General features: G+C 35.4%; 2 protein-coding genes across 4 annotated transcripts in view; one reads left to right on the forward strand and one right to left on the reverse strand.

The window, feature by feature from the left end:
- Positions 1 to 840: 840 nt before the first annotated feature.
- LOC128156438 (F-box/WD repeat-containing protein 7-like) lies at positions 841 to 7,851 on the reverse strand. The gene is made up of 14 exons (XM_052818592.1): positions 7,751 to 7,851; positions 6,535 to 6,666; positions 6,193 to 6,323; positions 5,627 to 5,912; positions 5,257 to 5,379; positions 5,060 to 5,142; positions 4,688 to 4,814; positions 4,445 to 4,579; positions 3,647 to 3,907; positions 3,361 to 3,474; positions 2,853 to 3,034; positions 2,377 to 2,602; positions 1,867 to 2,077; positions 841 to 1,310 (listed from the first exon to the last, which is right to left on the reverse strand). The coding sequence occupies exons 2-14, from the start codon at positions 6,637 to 6,639 to the stop codon at positions 1,036 to 1,038; spliced, it is 2,259 nt and encodes a 752-aa protein (XP_052674552.1). The 5' UTR covers positions 6,640 to 6,666; positions 7,751 to 7,851; the 3' UTR covers positions 841 to 1,035.
- Positions 7,852 to 9,653: 1,802 nt separating this feature from the next.
- Positions 9,654 to 16,694, forward strand: part of LOC128191777 (LIM and calponin homology domains-containing protein 1-like) — a 38,651-nt gene continuing 31,610 nt past the window's right edge. Inside the window, exons 1-3 of one of the 3 annotated variants that reach the window (XM_052864071.1) lie at positions 9,654 to 9,917; positions 14,052 to 14,125; positions 16,222 to 16,291. In XM_052864071.1, the coding sequence (XP_052720031.1) occupies positions 9,798 to 9,917; positions 14,052 to 14,125; positions 16,222 to 16,291 (264 nt within the window). In that variant the 5' untranslated portion in view covers positions 9,654 to 9,797. The remainder of the gene's footprint in view (positions 9,918 to 14,051; positions 14,126 to 16,221; positions 16,292 to 16,694) is intronic. The other 2 variants (XM_052864073.1, XM_052864072.1) reach the window with 2 other exon arrangements.

Below are 16,694 nucleotides of genomic sequence, written 5' to 3' on the forward strand. Positions count from 1 at the left end.
GAACTTTTTCGTGACGTCACAATGATCATAGCACACGCTTATCTTATTGTAAACATAAAATCTTGGTATATTTAACAGTTCTGAACGATTTGTCTATTTCAAACATAAATATAAGTAATAAACAGCAATGTTAAAAAGTTCACCAGGATATCAAGTTGGTTGGTATGTGATCAAATCTACTGAGAAGCCCTTCATGCCCCACCGGATTTATTCACGTGACCAACCAACTTCATATCCCAGTAAACTTTTTAAATTGCTGTTTATTTCTTAATTACATGTATAAACCAAAAACCGACTGATTGATAGACATAGCAATAGTCACATGATCTTGTGAAAGAGAACACAAGTCTGTTTACAAATAACATACAAACTTTTTTTATTAACTTGTTTTATTGGTATACTCAATTAAACTGCAACTGGAACAGATGGTGAAAAAAGGGTTACTAGGATAAAATACTTGCATTTATAAAAGAGGTGCATTTCAGTTTCAACTGTAGTAAAGAATAGCAATTCCCCACACATTAATACCATTTTTTTTAATGTTTCGTGACTTTCACCAATAATTAGATGATCAATTCATGATTTTTTTCAATGCACATATCAGTAATTAGATTATCTGCTGGCCTCACAGTTGTTACAATATGAAGTACACGGTACTGAAGAAGTCTACCTACCCCATTCATGCTAACAACACACATTCACAGACAACAGGATTTACATTGCAGGGTAGGAGTTTCCATAGCTCTACACACAGACCCTCAAACAACGGTAGGGAGTGTGTCATGGACATGTTACACTAACCATTGATAGGTGATGATGATGATGATGATAAAGATGATGACGATGAAAATATGATGATGTACTGACCATAGTCTACAAAGTGATACAGTTCTAGCATTATGCCCAAAATGTTTCATTAGTGTGCTAAAGCACTGTTGACCCGTGAGAAGTAATTGCATCAAAAACCGACACACCGAATGCTTGAAGCACTGGGGGGATTATCACAAGTACACACACACAAACACACATAGACACTCAAGTCTTTTTGTCCTCTACATCAAAGTCCAGGACTAACAGTTTGGTTTCCTCTGTGCCGTTTCGACTGCCCACCGCACACACGAGTTTGGTGTTACTGCACCTGACTCTCCACACGACCCCCCCACTCCCCCCACTGTCCAGAGAGACCAGGTTCCTCAGAAAGTCCCCCGATTTTAAGTCCCAGATTTTAACAGTTCCGTCATCTGATGATGTGATCACAAACTTCTTGTTGAACTGCAGACATGTGACGGCACTTTGGTGTTTGTTTGGCCCTGAAAGATAATTGACCTAAGCATTAATAACTATGTAGTATGAAAGAATAAATAATCAATGACTCCAAATGCATTACTTATAACTAAATGCTTGTCTTGATATTTAGTCATCATAGTTTTTCACATGTAATTTGATTCAAACATTGTCAAGGTTGTGAATTTAAATTCCAATCTCTAACAGAACCTATAGAATTTTTTATTATTGTCAATATTGCGTGAACTTTTTTACGGGTCAGTAGGTCATAATCATGACTTATAATGATCATCACACAAGCTTAGGATTGCATTATTATAAACATAAAAGAGTTATTGTGTTTATTATTTCTAAACGATTTGCAGTTCTTAAATGTAAATACATGTAGAAGTAATAAACAGCAATGTTAAAATGTTTACAGGGATATTAACTTGGTTGTTACCTGATCAAATCTTCAGAGAAGCTTTGCAGGATTTAACCAGGTGACCTCGTGAACTTGTTAAAATTGCTGTTTATTTCTTAAATGTCACAATAACTTCTACATGTTTCGTAATACAGTGTACCATTTGACTTTGGTGTTACCTTGTAGAGTTTGTAAGCACTGGCCCGTTGTGATGTCCCACACTTTGACTGTTGAGTCAGCATTTCCTGAGACCAGTATGTTGTCCTTCAGCTCGAGTCCACTGGTCAATGACTGGTGACCAATCAACGTGTGTAGACAGTTCCCCGACTCCACGTCCCACACTCGAATGGAGGTGTCCAAGGATCCACTCACAATGTGAACCCCATCAAACTAACAGAACATGAAAAGACAGTGGTAAAAGAATTGTCTCATTCTGAAACCAGGTAAATCATCAATAATTGATCATTCTAGAATATGACAAAATGGAAAAACAGTTGAATTTTATTTTCCACTTTGTCTTTTGATTACATTTTAACCACTCAGACAACAGTCAAATTTTCTTTAATTTCATGTTTTCAAAAAATCCTTTTGCCACTCAAAGCACCAGGTTATACGAAAAATACTAGTAGACAAAATTTCAGGTCAAGAACTCCATGAATACGGTCTTATTAACATTGACTTTGACCCACCTGTAAGGAGTAGACCCTGTTGGTGTGTCCCTGCAGAGTGTGGATACAAGTCTCCGTCTCTGGGTCCCACACTTTCACCATGTAATCGTAAGCACCACTGACAACCCGTTTCCCATCATATTGCACACACCGCACTGCCGCCACATGACCCATTAACACGTGTTTACAAACACCACTGTGGATGTCCCACACTCTGAGTGTGGCATCCCTAGAACCACTCACAACTCTGAAGAGACAAAGTCACATCATTTCTGGTTCAATTAAATATTGCTTTTTGCATTGTTGAAAATGCAATCAAAAATTTAGAATAAAATAATGAAGTCTAGCATCCATCTACCGGTGGTAAATTGGGCAGTATTTCAACACTTCTAATTAAAATACTGATAAATATATATTGAAAAGTACAAAAAAACCTTGCGACAATTTTCATCATTTAAGTAAACCTTAAAGCACTGGAAGTCCTATTGGTGACTTACATATTTTTGTGGAGGTGCATACACCTGACCGTGGAGGTGTGGCCATACAGTGTGTTGATACACTGCCCCGTGTCCGCGTTCCACACCTTGAGTGTCCGGTCTGTTGAGCCACTTATGATGATGTTGTCTTCCATCTGAGAGGACCACACCCCTCCTGTGTGTCCCACCAAGGTCCTTAAGCACTGAGAGACAGAACAAAAATTCATACTTAAGACTATGTAAATCTTGTTTACTTTTATAAAGCAAGTATTATACTGTACCGGTATGTAATTTTTTAAGAGCAAGAACCAGTTGTTATTTTATCATTTCTAGAATTGCATTTTGTGTCCACTTGTGTTAAATGTCTGGAAGCTAAGGTAAGGTTGCCTGAGAAATTCTCAGATATTTATTGCAAGCCAATAATATGTACTTTACAGTATTTATGTTTAACACATGGTACATAATAGTCAATCAGAGAAGAAGAGTCAATGAGACATGCTACACTGAATGTCTGGCTGTGATTGCATACCTTGCCTGTGATGACAGACCATACTTTGAGTGTGTTGTCATCAGAACCACTGACCACCCGAGAGCCACAAAACTCTAGACACGTTATCACATGATCATCATGTCCCCGCAAAAGCTGAAAGAGACAGTTAATTGTAACAGACCTTTCAACCAATACATGTACTAAAATTAGAACTCAAATATAATGAACAATGAAAAATGCAGCAATTCTAACATTCTTATTAAATATAAAAACAACATAATTCTCTTTCTGCCATGCAGAGTAGTTAATGTAACCTGAATTGTACCTTTGGACTCCTGAGTTCGGCTGCCCTCCAGTTCTGTTCGATCTGATGCTGCCTCATATATAGGGCCTTCCAAGGACTCCTACTTCCCGTGCGGCGCCGGAGACGGTTGGAGCCGTACACCAGGGTCTCTGTGATCCCCTCCTCCTTGCACTTCTCCCTCCACAGAAGATTGTCCTCCGCCAGGACCCGCCAGTAACGACAGGTCTGGGCTGCCTTTAACAGGGCTTTGGGCTCAAGGAATGATAGAACGTATAATGCCAACTGAAACAAAAGTCAAATGTTTATCAGCTAGTGCAAATTCAATTATTTTAAGAAAAACTTCAATATCTCGAACACTGATATCTCAAATATAATGGATATGTTGAAGTGATTTGTAAGTCATAATCACTTATTTTTTAAGTATTTTACCCTCAATATATCTAGTGCTCTGATATCTTGTAGTTTTTAAACAGTCCAATCTTTTCCGAATATAACAAAGTCTGACTGTATTGATGTATAATGAATCATTTAAATTTGTTACGGTCAATTTTTGTGGATTACCAGAGTTTTTTTTTTAAACATGTTTGAGGGGATGTAATTTCCTGGATTCATTCTAATGAATAATTAATAGAGAAATTTTTTTGTAATTCATTGAGGATGTAAATTCATGGTTGAGAAAAACCAATGATATCAATGAAAACTTGAGCCATCATGAATATTTCACAGTATACAGGATACTCAAAATCAAAATAACAATCTTATGTGTACTGATACAAAATATTGCCACTCATTTGGCAGATGGTGACCTAGTTTACTTACCTCTTTTGGAAGAAGTGAGATGAAGTCCCTTTGGAACTGAGGCTCGATGACCTGCATCATGTGTCGCACCTGAGTGGGTTCACAGATCTGAATCAGCTCATCTACTGCCATCAGACGCTCTGCATTGCTCCACATCTACAGAACAAAATTTACACTTCTCAGACATTTGCCTCCAACATCTATCTTTTCTTACCAGTTTTGGTGCTCCATCAATAAAATTGTAACTAATATAAACAACTATACCTGAAATGTTTGTAGCCACTCCATGAGTCTGGGAGGGGGGTGTTCTTTGGATGGAATTCTAGGACGATGACCTCCAGCATAGGATGGAATGATTGTAGTCTTTTTTAAATTTCCAAATGTACTTTGACTGTGAATGGGAATAAGACATAAGATATTTATTGAAAGTTATAAAAAGAGCGTCAATACTTATTATCACGAAACTCGATGGGACAGAGAAAACTTTCAGATAGATAAGTTAATAACATAAACATCGGCTGGAACTTCCAACTCCCATGACATACAGGATGCCTGATACCAAGTTCAACTGTGTTTTCAAATACCGAGAAGAGAGAGACACTAAATAATATTGAAAAATCTTTTTATATCAATCACCTGTCAAAGTCATCTGATCGACAAGGTCTTTTAAATGGAGGGATCCAAACTTCTTCTCTACAACCATAGCTTTTTCTTTTCATCTAGAGAATGAAAATCAGAATGTGGCACTTTAGCAATGATTCATATTTGGATAAGAGAGAAATGCAATGGCTTCACACCACACCAATCAAGAGAGAACAACAGATTGCTGTTACCTTGCCAACAAGTACAGGTATCCGTGAACGTGGGGGGTGGACTCGTTGTAGGCGTCGATTTTCCTGTGGAGAGGGGGGTGCTGAGTCGATTTCTGTGGGACTACTCACATCATCATCAGACAGCTAACACAATCACAAGAAAATGACAATTCCATGAATCATGACCTTTAAATTTGATACAATGCATGCTTGCACACAATTACAAAAGTATGTTTTTTATTAATTTTAAAATTGCCATAATTTCAAGAAATTATAACTTTCAAATTCAATACAAGACATATAGGCTCATAATCACAAAAATATATATCAATTCATTTCAAAATTATAGCGTAGTATATTTTTCTGATGTATTCAACTTCGCTACACCAACCTGGGGCCCATTTTCCTCATGACTTGAATCTTCTTCGTCATCCTCCTCTTCTTCATCTTCTTCCTCCTCATCTTTCTCTACTTCCTTCTTCACCCTCACTGCCTCCGAGTGGGAGCCTCCATCAAACTTTCCATGACTGAGGGTGAGGCTGTCATCTGACTGTGATGTGCTGGGGGTCTCAATGAGACGAGACCTCAATGCCCGGCCGGTACTGGTGGAGGGTTGAGGGGATTCAATTGAAACATCATTCTCTGCTGTCTCTACATCGCTTCTTGACTTCCTCCCCCTAAAAAAAAATTACGTCATCATGTGAAACATAAAAATCTCTCAAGTTTTACACTTATATAAATGTAACAATTCAAGAATTTCAGTCATAATCCACTAATTGAATTTTTTTTATGAAATTCAAATTCTTGAAACCATTTTAAATAATAAATGTGGTCCATTAAAGAGGATGTTAAGAATAGAGCTAGATCTAAGCATAAATCATCAATTCTGATTTTTGCTTCCTGTAGCTCAATGAACATATGCTTATTATGAGACAGGAAGTGGCCTTGAACTCTGACCTTGCAGCCGCCCGCAGCCTGCACTTGGACGCCACCGTACACACCAGGCAGTTCCTGCTCTGTTCTATGATGCCATAACCCAGACCTGGGACGTCACTCAAGTCAGATATTGTGGTGAAACCCCCTACAGCCTGTTATGACAAAAGAATGCATTTAACACAAACCGAAGTATGAACTGTAAATAAACATGGACAATTTCTGAGAGTGTAGTTTTGATTAATTAATTTCACATGAGAAGAAACCTTGCAGATTTGTTTCCCCTTTTCACACCTGCTTAATTAAATCTTTTTATCGGTACAGTTACATGTAAATCATAAATGATTCTAGCTTATCAATACTTACTTTTCTGTACTTGATGATAGCTTGTGCCTTTCGGACCCCTATTCCACAGAGCTGGGCAAAGTCCTGTAAAGTAGCTGTGTTAATATCTACCTTCTTACTGGCCATGGTTTCCAGGGCAGCTGGACTCTAAGTCTGAAAATTAAACAGAGTTAAAATTAAGATACAGCATCATATCAATATTTCCCATGAGCAATCATTTCACTGATTCTAACAATCAAGAGTCAGAGGAAAAAATACATTTTTAGAACATTACATATTGTAATAGAGCCCAACAGTTTTACATTTCAGGTAAAAATGTGCGTGTCAAATATGCATGAAATGGGGATTTCCTTCTTGTAAATCATCATACATGAAATATATTCAACATTACAGGAAATAAAGAAAAATTGATTTATTGGTAACATATTTTCTGCAGAGGTCATCAATAAAATGCAAATAACTTGTAATCATAATTTAGATATAGTGTATTTATAACCAACATACATGTTGGTTATAAAGTACAAAAATCTGTACAAAAATCTGACAAAGGAAAATATACTTTGGAGGACCTGCATCTGTCATTGATCTATGCTAGGTATGAAAACTAAAAATGGAAGAAAAAAAAGTTTCACATGATGTCTTATTTTAGTTGCAGACTAGTTATTTGATATTCTCTGAATCATGCTTGTACCATTAACACAGTCACACACTTCACACAAAGAAAATCTTGAACAGCTGATACAAACTGACTCATGTATTTTAAAGTTTGTTTTCATGGGAATAATGAACTGTACATAATATATTCAAATAAAAACAAAAGAGTAAAACTTCCAACTGATAGAAAAATCCCCACAATTCTCTGTTATAATCGGTTTATAATCATATCTGATAATCATCAATGTTGAGTCTATGACAAAGGTATATTCACCAAAAATTATTATTGTGCAACATCAAGGTATTGGCGTACACTTTTCCATGGAGTTAACACATGCACAAACAAATTATTGCCTGTTCTCTTATCAATATATCAAAATCATATTTAACTCATACATTATAACAACATATCTGCACGAAGTATATTTTCAGTCTATTGTCACACAGTACTTTGACCAGTCGATATATCGGATTTAAATTGATCCGTCTGATTTTGTTAGCCATCTGGAGCATCGTTAAAACTTTCTTTGAAGTAATTAATGACATACATAATGTTTAACACTGAAAATTTTAAAATGTTAACCTGAAAACCATCATTTCTGGCTGTTTTTTTCTTCATGCGGCCGCCATCTTGCCAAATCAAAAACCAACAACATTGAAGGGCAGATAACTCTGACGGAAGAACGTGTAACTCTGCCGGGGTGTTGAAAATTCCCCTCAAGGAATAATGGGCTAATATTCGGATATGAGCATGTATTTGAAATAAATCCAGAAAAAATATCGATAACAGACAACAACAAAAGATAATTATATGCCGAGTTGAAAATATTTCTTCAATCGAAGACAGATACGTGTTGCCGCAGTATTTTTCGTCTAGCCTAAATACGCCTAATTATAAATAATTAGCCTAAATTTAATTTATATTTCAAGCAAACAATAATAATGATCACAACAACAACAATAATAATGTTAATAATTCTTAAAATGTTGAATAGGTGTGTGTTTATGTCTAATTTTTGTATATTGATAATTTTGTCATACGTGAATAATTAGCCTATATTATTGGTACATGTATTGAAAATTCAGTTACATAACATTGTATGACAAATTAAATGTGACATCAGTGTGAAAAGATTATAAATGCACGTTCTTCGGGGAAAAAAAGTATAAGCTTTATGTTTTCCCTTTTTTTCAGGTTTTTTTTTTTGGTGAGGGTTGGGGGGTTGGGGTGGTTGATTTGTTGGCAATTCGATATTTAAAGGAAATAACATCAACTCTACTAAACAGCCAATTACAGCCCATTAGAATAATAAACATGTATATTTTTTGTGATCTTTAGAAATTGCACCCATTTTAAACTTTACTACAAATTATTTGTTCTAAGAATACAGTGTGGCTAATTTTATCATATAAACTACATTATCTAACACACTTAATCAAAAATATGATCTCATATCAGAAATTAGCGCGGGGGGGGGGGGGGGGGGTGTTTGCCGCTTGGGGGGGGGGGGGGTGTATATGGGGTAACATTACCTTGATTACTATCCCCCCCCCCCCCATTTTCCCCATATCCGCGTATTCAGATAAAAATTCGTATAACGAGTTTATCATTCATAAATAAATTCTCGATTTTTGTTGTTTACATGAATCAACTAAAATTAAGCATTTTATCTTAATCGGGATTGTAAAAAAAACGCAAAACGATTTTCTTTTTAAAATGTAGGTTGTTGTTCGTTTTTTTTTGGGGGGGGGGGGGTGGGGGGGTGGGGGGGGGGGTTAAAGGTAGGTCTATGTAAATCTGAATTTGAAACCACATTAAAAACTGTTAAACATAGAATTTGCATACGGGTAATTCTTATTTTAGTGGGAAAATTATTTTGATTCCACTGAGTCATATTGTCATCCATTTATTTACATGGTCTAGATTTGCCATTATATTACTAGCATAATTAAGCTATTTTTTTGGGTAAAGAATGTATAAATTCAACTAATATAAAAAATGAAATTGATGCATCGGAACAAGGAGGAAGATAAAAACAATTTTAAAGACTCTTTACCGTTTCTGTAATAAAAGTTTACTTGAACAGTGTAGAATAGTATAATATATTTAATACAATAAAGTGGGTGGAGAGAGAGAGAGAGAGAGAGAGAGAGAGAGAGAGAGAGAGAGAGAGAGAGAGAGAGAGAGAGAGAGAGATTTCATGACAAATTTATCAAAAATTAAAATGTGACGAATTTAATTTTACAGTGTGTTTAAATAATGTATAATTCTAACCCTATGACCCCCCCCCCCCTTCCGATTCCCACATTTAAATAAACAGGTAACCTATAGTCTATAGCCATTACTATAAAGGGCGCGCACCTGTCAATGAGGCAATGATACGGAATATAATCAGATAAAAACAAAAACTTGGGGACTTTGTCATTTTCAAATCGCCCAGCCTTAGCTACTCGCCTTTCTGTTGCATTAACAGCAAAGCTTGCTTGCTACGCTCTGTTGCGTAAGTCCACAAGCACCCTAGTTTCGATGGAGCGCACTGAAGCGTGTTGAGCTGTCCGGAGTTTTCTCCTGTCTTGTCAGACGACACAGCGACCACTGTTTAAAAATTTGTGTGTGTGTATGGGTGGATATGGCTGCGATTTCTGAGAGAGAGGATGGCGAGGAACACTTGGACATCAGGCTTCGACAAGATGAAGAAATGGAATTTTTCACCGAGCTTGCACTTCATGAAGCAGAACGTTGGATTTCGGTGAGTGAAAAAACCCATGTCAAATTGCCTCCAGTCTGTTTTTGTGTTGTTGACACGATAAAAAAAATCCCACAGGTAACACCCATTGTAAATGTGCGATAAAAACAAACTGTATCACGTGTATTTATATGTTGGTTTATTTTACATTTTATAAAAATAATGTAGCACATTAAAAGAAGTGGACAGTGAAAATGAAAAAAAAAGTACTTAATAGTAAATTTAGCAGATTGTTGTTAAAACTATATGAAACATGTCACTACGGCAGTAACACATCTGATGGATTTAGTTTGGGCAAACATACTTGATTAGAAAGGTACACAAAATATTTACTATGCCCACATATACACGCACGCTGGTCAAAACTAGGTCAAACTCAAGTCAAGCGGGTAGTTTTTGTCCAAACTTAGATAATTTGTACTGATTTAAAGAAATAGTTTTCTTGACTTATCAAAATTCTTTTTTTTTATCTCTTTAAAAAGTGACACTTGAGAAGTTTTACATTTTAAGCATGGTCCTCGAGATACCCATCATAAAGACGACCGTGATTTTGTTATTTCTTAAATGACAGTTTCTCTTTAGAAATGTTGGGAGAAGCTCAAAGTTGTTTACAGTGAGGATCAATGGTTTATAAGTAAACTTATACTACTATGTACCGAACAGGACAAGGGTTTACCAAGACCTTGTTTGACTACTGAAAAATCTTAGAAGGATAGTAACCATTTCCCAATAATCTATACATTAGGGTATTACTTAGGATCTTAATTGTCAATTATTTTATTGAACCAACAGAGATATACAATGGTCTGCTAAGATTGATTAAGCTTTGAGCCAGCAGCTGTCGCTATAAAGCTCCCTAAAGAAGACATTTGGGTTTCAAGATAGCTAAGAGTTGCATGAATTTAAAGCTCACATGTATTTATACATGCGGACCGTTTATGCAGAGTAGTCTAATTAAATGGTAAACTAATGCTAGGAACTATAACCAGTTAAAAAATAAATGGCAATTGATAGTATATTGCTTTACAATGGAACCATTTAATAGCTCGTTGAATTTTTTAAGCCGAATTTGCACTTTAAAAATAAGGATAATATTTGTGATGTAAACCATAGGAATCTTTATCTTATAAATGGTGTTGATTCTCAAGTACCAAACCAGATCATAAAACCTTAGAATAATGTTGTCAAGGTCTGAACCACTTCACAGTCGCCCCATAAAAGAAATAATGGTGTCTAAATGGACGGCTAAAGGTGTGGTTATTTTCTTCTCCTTTAATGGCATGTTCAACCATTCCAAAAGCATGTCTAGTATATAAACTAACCGGTATATAAGGAGTTCTAATTAATTCGATAACACTGAGAGAGGGGTTTGGTTTGAATTCCCTGATCTCTGCATATAACCTTGATAAAAACCTTATCTTCTACAATGGTATATATATGTAAAATCGGGGGCCAAACGATCAGTTCACTTGTACAAAGCAGGCTTCAGTGATATTGTGTTGCAGAGCAGCATGGAGCGTACAGAGGGCATGAATGGAGGAGAAACCTGTTGACATGACATACCATTCATACCGGACGCGCTCCAGCAAACCCTCAATGTGTTTTTGGCCTGAATGTCACCTGGTGGTCGCTAAATTTTATGACGTGTGCTGCCTATTTAAAGAAAAAATTACATGACATGTCCGGAGACATAAACAGTCCCACGTGTTGATTGGTTATGGTCAATTTTCTAGACATATTAGAATGAAAAAGGTGCACAATAATAAAGTGTTCCGTTCTAAATTGACGTCTCCTCTCTATAGTTGACTGCTTTTTTCATGCACATTTGTATAAAAAAGAAATTAGGTAGATAGGTACGACTGTGTATATTTCTTATTTTAGTTACTTGAGTTTTAGCATTTGTAAAACACCACCCCCCACCACCTCCCCCTTTACAATGTCGGACCACCCTTTCTGTTGTCACCCCAGTCCCACATTCACACGCCATCAAAACCTGATTGGTGCTTCCAGGCAGTGTCTGATTCTATCAAGTGTTATACGATACATGAAACAATGTCAAGGCAACTAGAATTCTATGGCTGATATCTGATTTTTTTTTTTAGATGAAGCTAATGATATGATATTATTTTAGATGGAAAGGATTGATAACTTATGTATACCCATTTATATTGTTTTCGCTTTTTTCTTTCCTTTTTCACTGTATGTTGCATTTGCTGTTGAGAAATATGCTCATAAATCTTTTTTTTTCTATAGAGACCCCCCCCCCCCATAGTTTGTCAAACATTCATCTGGTGAATTTTAACGCATTTTAATGTTTTTTTAATCTGCAAAAACATCTACCTGTATGATATCAATTATCAAATAATGTAAGAGAATACAAGTCTTTAATGTAAAGTGAAAAGCTTGCTTATTGCTGTAACCATGGGATGTTTTTAAAATCACCTTGAAGACCTAATGAAGGAGCTGTCCTCAAGGACAGATTTATTTACTGTATCAGCTCCTCTGACAGGCCAGTTAATGAACGGCCAGTGTAAACATAGTCGTATTATGAACCCAGTTCCTGCAACCCAAGGGATTTATCTTAGTTTAAAACTTAATTGGGAATGGAGATAAATTTCCTGGGTTCTGAACTTTTGGTACTGATTTTGATAGATTTGTAGTTCGTCTACATCCTATAAAGGATTTAATGTATGCATCTTATGTCCCTCTTTTACTCAAGAGTGTAATTCAGTCTAATTGAAGCTGCATAACCTCCCAACTCTGCAAGGAAAAGCGATGACAGAAAGTTCAACAAACAGTTTGGTGTTGAACTACACAACTTTGCGAAGGGTATTATCATTATGGTTTTTAACCGTATGTCATTTAGTCCATCAGTCAGTCAATCATTTCTGCAACTCTACTTAAACCGCTGCACGGAATTTCATGAAAAAATTGTAGGTATATTAGACACAATTTTACCACAAATTTTGGATTCCATTATTTATTAGGGAATTTTGGCCCTTTTGAACTTAGAATTTTGGCCATATATTGAATATAGTAATGATCAGTTTTTAAGCGCATTTCGTCTTTGACATAAACCTCTGCTAGAAATTTGTCAAAATGTTTTAGGTATTAGGCCAGTAAATTCTGATTCCATTATTTTTCTGGGAATTTCACCTCCTTCAAATTAAAAATTTTTTGGTTGACAAAGGAATAGATGTGTATATTTGCAGGAAGTTTTTATTTTTGCAAGTTATGCTCTTTATCAAATTATTTTGTGTATTTTATGCAGATTCTGTCATTCATCATTTGTAGCGGGAGAGTGAGGGGTATGTGAGCTTTCTCCCTTTTCCTTTCAGTTAATATGACATTTCATTTACTTGTCTATCTTCAGGGTACTCAGTAATACATTTCAAATATTCCTTGTTATGACTGAAAGTTAGACAGTGATTTTGTTAAGTTTCAGTGAATTGTGTCTTGAGAATTGTATTATGCAGAACTTGAAAAGGAATGGGGGAGATTTAACAAACCTTCTAGGAATAATTCATACTAATTTGATTTAGTACAGGGGAGTTGGACACCTATCCTCTCTGGGAATTTCAATGTTACTTAATTTTAATAGTAAATGAGAATACACTTTGAAACCCCTCGCATTAGTTGCTGACCAAACAGGCTTTTTGCAGGGGAGGAGGTTTCACTTTTTGATTTGATAAGTGATTTGTTTTTTGTTAGTCAACAAAATTTAGATGTTAAAGGACCTAGCTATAAGTAAGTAACTGTTCTTTAGACATTGACTCATTCTCATAGCTCTCACAAAGGAGAAGTGGCCCAATGGGTCATACAGACCCCAAGTTGGACTTAACTTTTGGGTGATTGTGTAACATAAGTAGGGCTTTCAGAAATCTGAATTGTTGAGTGTTTTTTCTTGAATTCTGCATTAAAAACAAAACTACTGGAGGTTTAAGACCTTATTTGTCAAACTGTTTTTCAAAATTCTTCATTATTTGTGACAATTGGATAACCTTCCTTCTTTTTCGACAGTACCAGAATTTTTCTTGATACAAGCGTGGTATGGGGTTCTTTTTTAACACATTGTGTGACCAATCTTTTTGTTAATTGTCTGAAGGAGAGGATTATTTTCTTGTTTTGTATTTACAGGCAGTGACCAGGAAAAAGTTTTCTCATCCTGATGACTTTAGAAAATCTCTTGAGAATGGGATACTTTTGTGCGAGTAAGTACTTTAGAAGCTTTACAAAGACGTTTTTGTTATGCTGACAAATTTTCTTTAGCCTTAATACAGAGAAGGAGTGCAAAGACTTAAAAGTTCAAGATCAACCACATAGATATTTAATCATCTGATGTATACTTGTTTCCAAAATACATGTTATAATACCATCAGAGAAAGACTTTTTTATGACACGACTTACAATAAAACATGTCCCAATTTCTTAAAGAGGAGATGCAAGCTTTGCATCTTGTCAGTGTGTTTTGTTCAAACCATTTAGATTGAGATGTAACTTATACATGTACAGGGTGTTTAAAACCCTGTTAATAAAATCTTGGTGACAAGACAGTTTCAAATACTTTTATGAACCACACCAAGGTGTTAGAATGTTCAAGAAATAAAATATACATGGAGTTTGAAATTTTAAGATTATTTTAATTGGCTGAAATCTTTGTTGACCATTGACCCAGCAGAATGACCTTAACACTCTCGATCATTATTGACATTTGAACCTATGACATGAACTATGGCCTTAGATTGATGAGAAAGGCTTACATGGTGAGTATGAGATATTACAATCGTGTATCATTATACCTTATGCAAGAACTATTTTTTTTTTTACTGCATTCGTCAGTCAGTCATCATGTCATTCCAATTTTTTTTGTACCTTGCACAGCTAGTTGCATAGGGTGAAGTGCATCAGTCATTATACCACTTATACAAGTAATAAAAACCCATTAAATAAAATCTTGGTGACAAGACATTTTCAAATAATTTTTATGCACAGCAAGTTGCTTAGGGTTTAAGTGCATCAGCCACCATACCAATGCAACTTTCTGCAACCTGACTGACACATCAGTCAGTATGTCAGTCAGTCAGTCCTGTGTACTCCCTTTAAACCACTGCACAGAATTTTATAAAACTTTGTTGATAGTTAAGACACAATATTAAATGTTAGATGTTCATATTTGATATTGTAAGGGAAACTCCTATCAAACTATAGAACACAATTCTATTAAACCTTGTATGTTAAGTTTACTTTTTAGTGAATTAAGCCCCAGTTGAATACCATGCTGTAAAATATGAGTAATATTTTCAAGTAATGTAGAAGTGTGGGGTATTTAGCTTGCTTTCTTTTTCTTTCATTATCATAGTATAAAAGGGACATTCATATTACAGTTGCATGTGCATTTGTTAAATTAACAGTATTAGAGTCTGTTTTCTTCTTATTAAACGGAAGGCAATTATACTATTACCCCATCCCTGTAAGATCACCCTAAATAATTGCAGTGGTGCAGTAATGGCAAGTTATTCCTTTTAATTTCAAGGTTAAACATTTAGGGCATAGGAGAATGTAATAAACCTTCATTGCAATAAGTTGATGTAACATGTGAACTGAAGGTCAGCAATATAAGCTCTGATTACATAATTCTGACATTTGTTGGCATTTGTCAAATATTAAAGCTGGGAGGAAAAGTTATATTCACAACTCTTGATTTCAAGGTTCATTTGTGAATGGGGCATATATGAGTTGTTCATCATCTAACTGTATAAATGTTCAGAAATCCCAAGGCCTAAAGTTAATTAAGAATTGTTTGCAGATGCCTTCCAACCCATTCATATAATTATAATGCACCCAACCCAATTTTTTTTTTCCTTCAGCTTTTTATAGGTAGAGAATTTTGTTTGTGTACAAAGAGATATATCAAAATTTGCTTTGTGTTTCTTTAAAAAGTGTGTTTATACAGCTGTGTTGAAGGCATGCTCAGATGGGAGAAGATCCATAGGATGACTGTCAAAACAATATAAAATTTGAATTAAAAAAAAAAAAAGATGCACTATAGCTACCAATTAACGTACTACATGTATTAGAATTTCAGCAACTGCAAAGAAAGTTTTTTTAAGCTTGGCCAAATTTCACAAATTGATTGGATTATTATATCAGCTCACTGAGATGAAGTATAATATTTCCATATAGCTTGAGGAGCTAAATGCTTTGAAGAGAGATAACTCTATCAGAAATGTATAATAGATAAAATATCTAAAATTTTGACGGGTAATGTGTGGAAATTTTCTGTAATTTGATTTACTTATTTTTCTAGGCTCTTGAACAACTTAAAAGCAGGATCTGTGAAAAGAATAAACAAACTCCCTGGGGCTATTGCTGGATTGGTGAGTTTCAGTCTGAGTTGTCTTTCTTGTAACATTTTAACTGCTTGCTCTTTCTCTATACATATTTAAAACTTTGTCTTTGGTGAACAATAAAGATGCATGCAACACCTGTCATATTTTGCTGTGATTTCATGAAGTTTGAGCCACATCTATTCTCACTCTGACTTTACGGGTCTGGCACCTAGACTACCAGCTAGTATATTATGTATTATGTAGAATAATTGCTCTTACCTCAGTTGTGATGCACATGGATATAATGCATGTCTCATGATGTATTATTTATTGATTACTTTTTGCATCAGGTCCCACACCAAGAGCCATGTATATTGTGACCACAGATTGGCTTAGCTGTCCACCAAGACAGTCTCTATGTATGATGGACATTAAGAAATAGAATTAAATT

The sequence above is a fragment of the Crassostrea angulata genome, chromosome 7, assembly GCF_025612915.1.
Source record: "Crassostrea angulata isolate pt1a10 chromosome 7, ASM2561291v2, whole genome shotgun sequence".
NCBI classification, from domain to species: domain Eukaryota; kingdom Metazoa; phylum Mollusca; class Bivalvia; order Ostreida; family Ostreidae; genus Magallana; species Magallana angulata.

Bases quoted from the DNA above. Each gene is read 5' to 3' on its own strand.
- LOC128156438 (XM_052818592.1), bottom strand. From the start codon at position 6,639: ATGGCCAGTAAGAAGGTAGATATTAACACAGCTACTTTACAGGACTTT. The intron at 6,324-6,534 runs GTAAGTATTGAT...TTGTCATAACAG, and splicing joins CTATCATCAAGTACAGAAAA to GCTGTAGGGGGTTTCACCAC. The intron at 3,908-4,444 runs GTAAGTAAACTA...CTTTTGTTTCAG, and splicing joins TCTCACTTCTTCCAAAAGAG to TTGGCATTATACGTTCTATC.